Consider the following 7,835-nt stretch of genomic DNA (forward strand, 5'->3'; position numbering starts at 1 on the left):
GCCATGACTTGTGAAAAAAGCAGGAGGCAAGTGAGTGATAATATCTAGACCTCTTCCCAACAGCAGTGAATCTTATCCTTTGTGCACCTGGAGATCTTCTGCTAGTACCTCTGGGGTTCTTGTCTTCCCCATGGAGTTTCCCTGAAAGAGAAGGGGAAGCCTTTAGAGGAGAGATTTCCTCACTTGGGGGGAGATGACATGTGGCATGGAGTTGGAGTGATGTCCCCAGGGCCAAGTCCACCAAGACTCAGTGGAGGACCTGCTTTCCGGCATACCATTGAACACTAATAACTGAAGAGGCCGTAATCCAGGAGCCTAACTTGGGGCCTGAGGAGAACCGGACAATGAAATGACCTCAGGAAGCCAAGAATTTGTCACTAAGTGTGCTGGGCTCTGACTCTATTTTCCATAGGACAATGCTGGCTTCCCTGCTGACTTTTAATAAAAATCCTTAAGAAAACAGGACTGTGCCTTTGCTTTGTGATGGCAAGGGAAAAAGAGAGGCAGGAACTGATCTGTTCTGTTCTTGGGCTGGGGAAAGCTCACCCCGAGGAGCTGTGGAGTGGGGCTGTGATGATGGAAAGGAGCTGGGTTGCTTTAAGTTCTGAAACAAGAACTTGTGGTTCTGAGGAGTGGCTTGAAATGGTAGGAGCTGTGATTGTACCATTAAAGAGAGTGCAGACAGTGACCTAGGGAGACCTTGTGCCTTCAGGGAGAGTAAAGTAGCCCTTACTTTGGGATCGGAGGTCCCTGTTGTGAGCGTTGTCTGGTATGGGAAGTGAGAGGGTGTGGATGGAGGACGGCAAGGGAGGACAGTAAGACAAAAATTCCTGCACCAAGATTTTGGGTGCTCAGGCCTGCATGGGGAAATATGCTACATATATGCCCCCTCTCCCATCCCCTGTGACCTTTATTCCTTCCTCATTTTGAACTTTCTGTTGCTCCCCAGTAGTTTCTTTTCGTCCATTCCATTCCCTTCACCCACCCGGTCTCGCATTCCACCAAGTACACGCTATACCAAGGTGAGCTGTGAAGCAGCTAAATGCAATTAAGATAGCCAGAGTGGATTCTAGATCTGAAACAAAGTATGACCGGAAAATAATGTATGATCTAAGCTTTCTTCCAGAAAGGTGGTATCAATCCAAGAGAAGTAGGCACTGGCCTACAGCTTAAGCAAAAGGAACCAATGAGTTGCTGTAAATACAGGACACTGGAAGAAAAAATATTTAGGCTCAGGGGTCTATGCCTGGAGGCTTCCAGCGCCTGGATGCAACTACCTTCAACTGCCAGGATTCCTGAGCAGTCTTTAGGCGACCAGTCCCGGCTGGGGTGTGGAGTCTCTGGGGAGGGAGTAAACTAGCTCAGCATATTTTGGTCAGCGGGACACCCCGGGTCCACCCACCCCAGGCAGTTGGTAGGTTTTGCTAAACGAGTGACACCTTTAGGGCATGGCTGCGGGGAGGCGCACACCCTCAGTTCCAGAAGTCGCCAGTCTTAAATGTGGAAGGGCTCCACACAGCCGGGCTCGTGCGCACACCCGGCGGTCACTGTCATCGGCTCCCCTGAGCCCAGGGGCGGAGGGCGCGCGGGGCTGCGGGCCGCGGGCCGGACGCCGACGCGCATGCGCAGGCTCCCAGAACCGGAAGCGGCGCGGGTCCGGCATGGCGGCGGCTGCGGAGGGCGTCCCGGCCCCTCTGCGAGAGGAGCCCGTTCGAGGTACTTGGAGTGGACGAACATGAAAAGTCCCGGGGGAGGCCTGGGCTTCCAAGTAGGGGCCCTGGGTGGCCGGGCTCACCGAGCAGGGCGGGCAGGTGGGAGGGGTGCACCTGTGTGTCTGGGAGTGTTTGTGCTGTCAAGGAGACAGGGTTTGGCCGCCGGTTGGTGGAGAACTGAGGGGTCGGCGGGTGGAGAAGTTGGCGTGTTAAGTGGGGCAAGGACGCCAGGGGGACTTGAAATTCTGGCTCAGAATGGAGCCGATGTGATCGAATGACAGGTGGAGGGATGTGGGAAGAGGCTGCTGTGCGTTGGGACCCAGTGTAAGGCAGGACACCCATTCTCTCTTGACCCAGACGATGCCGCGGTGGAGACAGCTGAGGAAGCGAAGGAGCCCGCAGAGGCTGACATCAATGAACTCTGCCGGGACATGTTCTCCAAAATGGCAACTTACCTGACCGGGGAACTGACGGGTGAGCTGGAGTGTGGGATGATTCCGGTAGCCTGATGCACCACTCTCTGGAACGGTGGGAGAGGGGTGAGGTGCTTCAGCAGCATCAGTCGATGATCACTCCAGATTCCCTGAAATATGCCTGTGGGAAGTTTGGGGAGGTCATGAATGCTGAACGAGGGACGGGTCCTGACTGCTCCGCTCATTCCTCTACCCCCATCCCCCAGCCCCGGGGGAAATTCACGAAATATTTTCCGTTTCCGAAATATAAGAATTAATACAACTCTGTGGAACTCCGTGGTGTAGACTAAAACAGAAAAAAAAAAGGAAGTGAGTCCTTGTGGAAAGTGTATGTTGAGCAAAGTTGAGAAAGGAGTTAACGACTAGTGAGTGGAGTGGTGGTATAAACCACGGATGTGGTTGTTGTTTTGGCTACAGTGGGTGTATTTACTCGGCCAAAGAGAAATTAAATTGGTGAATGGGTTGTGACCTGCAACTTTAGGGACTCTTAGGTTGGTTTGAGGATTTGGTGACCCAGCCTTTGGGACGTGTGTGTGTGTGTGTGTGTGTGTGTGTGTGTTTCCAGGTGAACATATAACTCATGTGTAGAGGAGCGTCTAAAAAAAGAGTCGGGTTCAGTGTGGCTTCTTGTAAGCATTTATTATACTGTTTTTCTTTCCCAGGAAATTGCTGTGAGCTAAATTTGGAAATCAGACTCTATGAGAAAAGGCTTAAGGCAGAATAGGAGGGTTTATCAATCTGACTACTTATTACCAAGAGAAACCAAGTAACAAAATCTAGATTCTTGTCTTTTTTTAAATTTCTAAAGATTTGGCGATACTAATTGAGGCTATAATTGACTAGAACTGAGCAGTTGTCTCTTTTACATAGGTTAGTGATGTGCAGGGAGTCCATTCCCTGTTTTCTTCCTCTTGCTGAGAACTGGTGTCACCTACTATTTACCACTATTATTATACTGTTGCTTTTCAACTTAGTGGTACGGAAATGGTTTTCTGTACTAGTTTCTCTATTAACATTGGTAAAATAAACAATAGACTTACAGAGAACCACATATTCCAAGAAGTGAGAGAGAGCATATTTCTTTGTGGAAATGAGTAATTTTTCTAATGTGTTTAATATATGAACATCTTGTTTGCTTCACACATTTATATTATTTTTCTGGCTTCTGGGTATTTGAGTGTGTGACCCTTGTTTTAGAGAAACTAATACGATAGCACTGACTATGACTATGGAGGAGAGATACCAGAGATAGATGAGCAATGTTTCAGGTGGAAAATAATCATGGTCTGTGAGAGAGTGATGAAAAATGAACAGAGTGATAAAAAGGAACAGGAGAGAGCACAGGTGCAAGAACACAACAAAATGGAATTTATAGGACTTGTTGACGTGTTAAGGTATTGAGGAATGGGAGCAGCCTGACATGGTATGAGATTTTAAGCTTTTGTGGTATCATCGAGACAGAGAAGTTGGAAAGAGGAACCATATCCTAGTGCAAAAATAATACTTTCAGTTTTGGCTTAACTGATTTTAGATATTATCAGGACACTCAGGTGACCATTTTCAAGATGCTCAGGCAACTTGAACATGTGAGTCCAGAGTATGAGGAGTACTCAGAGCAGGAGAAATGGATTGGGAGTCACCTGCATAGTGGTGTGAGTTGCGCAAAGGATGAGATTGCCAAAGATTTGCTTAGAGTGCAAATAAAAGGCTCTAGACTAAAATCTTAGGGAAAAGGGCAATTAATTTGCCTTTAATTTCAGTATTTAAGGTACGTAGGTGTTCAGTTGATTTATTTATTATAAAAATAAAGTTAAGCAGATTATAATTTTCCTGTAATTGCCATTCATTCTTGCTTGCACAAATGCTTTCTTAAGTTTGAGAGGAAGCTAGCATAACCTTAGGAATGCCCATGGGGATGTGCCACCCATGTAAACATGAGTCACATGTTATAATTAAGAAAAAGCTGAGAACTAGTAGTTAAAAGGCTTGGATAAGAAAGGATTTGACATAGAAAGTGAAAGAGCAGTTAGAAAGAGTTTAGGAAACCAGGAGCAGTACAATGCCAGAGCAGCCGAAGGAAATGAACATTTTCAGAAGAGAGCTAGCTCAGTGGTGTCAGATACTATGGAGAGGTTCAGGAGGATAATAACTGAGGATGTCATGGGTTTGGTGTTTAGGAGAGCAGTGATATTTTGGAGCATGCAGTTTCTCTGGATGGTGGGGGGAGAGGCCCACCTTCCAAGTTTATATGAGTGAATGGTGAAGAAAAGGAAGCAGTGAGTGAAAGCTGCTCTTAGACGTTAACAGTGAAGCACCTTTGCCTTACTAAGCAAATAGTATAGGTCTAGCTGAATGGAGGCAGTGGTTTTGGGTTAGAGAAACCCCAATGGAGATATTTCTAGATAGAGAGGAAGGTTTCAGCATGGAGAGAGATCTTGAAAATGCAAGAGAAGGGAGATGACTGAAGAGAGTTCCTGAGGAGGTAGAAAAGTTGGGATCAATGGCACAAGAGTTGTTGTTCTGGCAGAAACACTTCTGCCTCTTGGGAAAATATGCTACAGAAGAGTTTAGAGGAGAGGCAGAAAGGTTGAGGGAACTTATGTAAATGGACTTGGCTTTTAGGAAAATTGGAATAAAGGCCAATTGTTTTGAGTAGGGTGGGGAAGGGAATTGAGGATATGAAAAGAAGGCAAATGGTTTGGAAAATTAAGTGCATAAAATACAAGATGGAATCACTGTAATAAATGATTTACTTAATAGTGGTGTGATCTTAGTTGATTTTACGTATGTATGTATGATGCTATCTTCCAGATTACATGTTTTCAAGTTGTAGAGATACCAGGACTATATTTTACCTCCCTTTTTTGAGCACTTAAGTTTATCTTTTACCTTTCTAGCCAAGATGATTAAGCTTCTGGTTCTTACCTGGTTGCTAATATTGTCTGAGTCTCTAGATGTTCCTAGTACACAGGCTGTGTATGAATGTCATAGATCAAAAATCACCTGATCCTTTGACAGTCCCCAGGTCCAGCCTTGAACAACCACTTGACCGATAATTCCACGCTCCAGTGATCTAAGATTTAATCTTAAAGGCATCCTCTCTTCTGTTTGTTTTAAAGCCACTAGTGAAGACTATAAACTCCTGGAAAATATGAATAAACTAACCAGCCTGAAGTATCTTGAAATGAAAGATATTGCTATAAACATTAGTCGAAACTTAAAGGACTTAAACCAGAAGTGTAAGTAATAAAATTTATAACTAAACGTGTTTGTTTTTAATGTTTTTTTTTTCTTTTGTGCTTGGGGCTGTGGAGAAGGGGTGGGAACATGGCCCTTGTCCTCAGAGAGCTCATCTCCTAAAAGTGAATTACAAAGTAAAGGTTAATTTCTTCCATTCTGAGGATTAGCATGCTTAGTGGTGTGATTATTTCTGCTTCTGAATCTTAATTTCATTGGTTTCTTCTGGAAAACGGGGGTCAGGGCAGAGGAAAAGTGACTAGATTCTAATAAATGGATTTAACAATGAAATATATAAAGGACTACTCTATAAATATAAACAGAAAACTAGAACATCTGTAAATGAAAAATGCTAATTAGAGTGGCAAAAGAGACTTTTCCATTGTCATTTGTGTTCCCTGTCTCTAGTTTATTCTTTCTTGTTCTGGGAGTACCCGAGAAATTGAATCAGTCATGGAAAGTTTGCTTGGAGAGCAATGCATGTAAAAGAGAAAATGGTTTGTAGCTAACTAAGATTTGACCAGGGTGGTGACATGGATGGTGAGCAATGCATGTAAAAGAGAGGAAAACTAGTAGATGAAAAGGACTTATTTGTTTAGTTCATGCCTGATCAACTAGCTACTGTTTTCTAAAAAATCTGCCCTGCTAGTCATCAAAATCATGTTACCCCAGCTAGTCTGCCTCACGTAGAGCTGGAGAGATATTCACATTCTCACTTTCCCTTTCTTCCACACTCCTGGATGATGCTGTGTAAACATGTGACCTGTCTTTGTTTTTAAAGATGCTGGATTGCAGCCTTATCTGGATCAAATCAATGTAATTGAGGAGCAGGTAGCAGCTCTTGAGCAGGCAGCCTACAAGTTGGATGCGTATTCAAAAAAACTGGGTAACCATTTTTATTTCTGTTTTGATTTGATGCCAGTATGACCTTAACTAATATGATACCTAACATTTATGGTGCGCCTACAAAGATCTATTTTAATTTTCACAAAAGCTTAGTCAGAATAACTTTTTTAGTAGAGAAAAATAACATTTCCTGAGTATTTAATGCTATATCAGATGCTGTTCTTAGGGTTTTACATGTATTATGTTTTTGTTTTTTTTTTAAGTTTTATTTATTTATTTATTTATGCAAGCACTGGGTACAGTCAGAAGCGCGGGAGGGTGAGAGAATTCATCAGAGCCAGAGCGGGGAGCAGAGCAGGCAGAAGGACCGAAGTACACTGCTGAGAGGAGCAGCGGGCGGCAGGAGAGGTCTGCGCGCCATGTGGGTCTCTCCTTCGGTGGCTGGGTTGCAGCCGGGGATCGAACTGGCGCTGCAGAGGCTGCAGGCAGCTTTGCAACCCAGCGCTCAACCGCTGCGCCACTGGGGAGGCCCTACATGTATTATGTTTTTTATCTTCCCTGTAATTACAAGATAAGTACATGATTTTCACCTCCATTTTACTGGTTGAAGTGGTTAAGTAGCTTGGGTAAGAATACAAAGCTAGTATATAGAAGACCTAGTATACATGTGATGCAGCAGGCTAAATCATCTTGAATAATGTAGATACATGCCTTAAAAAAACAGTGGTCAATTAAGGTTTTCATGATGGAATACTTTTCCTTTAAGGATGCTGGTAGTGCTCATGACTTACTGACTATGGCTCTTTTATTTTATTTTAAATTAAATTTCATTTAATTATTTTTGTCCATGATTAAAGATAATGAATTTGTTTTAGTTCTAGGTATAATTTGCACATTATTTTATTTTCATCAACAATGGTTTTGCTACTTCATGAGAGTGGTTTGTAGCTGAGATTTGACCAGGGTGGTGACATGGGCAGTGATTAACAGTCTCATTGTCCACAATTGAGTTTACTTAATATGTAGAAGGCATTGTACCAGGTACTTTTGACGTTTCAAAGAAAAAAGAAATCTATCACACTGAGAGGCTTATTTGATGGTGTAATAAATCTCTCTTTCAGAATTGCTTTCCTAGAGTGAGAGGTAGGAATTAATAAACAAAAGGTGGGAACATACATTTATATTTCCTGAGAGTTCCATTCTGGCTCCCAGAGATACCTGGGACAGTAACGTGGATAGTAATTTCCTGTGCTTTTGGAAGGCTTCTTCTGGTGGCTCAAGTGCCAGTATATTCAGAGGTGCTATTTACAGGGTTAAAACTTAGTAACCTTATGTTGGGTTCTCAATTGTGTGTGTGTATGTGTGTTTGTTTGAATATTTAAGTTGTGCTCGTTACCGATCTGTTTTTTGGGACAGATGATGAAATGAAAGCTAATGTAGGTGTTTTTGAATTTGCCTGGAAATGCTAACCAAAAAGTGTCTATGTAAGGTTCAGTTTTAAAAAATATAACTTCCTTTTTCTTTCTCCCAAGCAGAAGCCAAGTACAAGAAGCTGGAGAAGCGATGA

The 7,835-nt window shown here is 43.3% G+C and overlaps 1 protein-coding gene across 2 annotated transcripts; it reads left to right on the plus strand.

Annotated features, from left to right (window-relative positions):
- Positions 1–1,638: 1,638 nt before the first annotated feature.
- Positions 1,639–7,835, plus strand: BLOC1S2 (biogenesis of lysosomal organelles complex 1 subunit 2; the record flags this gene model as incomplete). 2 transcript variants are annotated; one of them, XM_084245336.1, is made up of 5 exons in its annotated part: positions 1,639–1,716; positions 2,070–2,186; positions 5,305–5,424; positions 6,204–6,308; positions 7,804–7,835. In XM_084245336.1, the coding sequence occupies 5 exons, from the start codon at positions 1,662–1,664 to the stop codon at positions 7,833–7,835; spliced, it is 429 nt and encodes a 142-aa protein (XP_084101462.1). The 2 variants fall into 2 exon arrangements, with proteins under 2 accessions (XP_084101462.1, XP_084101461.1); XM_084245335.1 differs by having other exon boundaries at positions 1,662–1,716; positions 7,807–7,835.

The sequence above is a fragment of the Talpa europaea genome, assembly GCF_964194135.1.
Source record: "Talpa europaea genome assembly, chromosome: 10".
Taxonomy (NCBI): domain Eukaryota; kingdom Metazoa; phylum Chordata; class Mammalia; order Eulipotyphla; family Talpidae; genus Talpa; species Talpa europaea.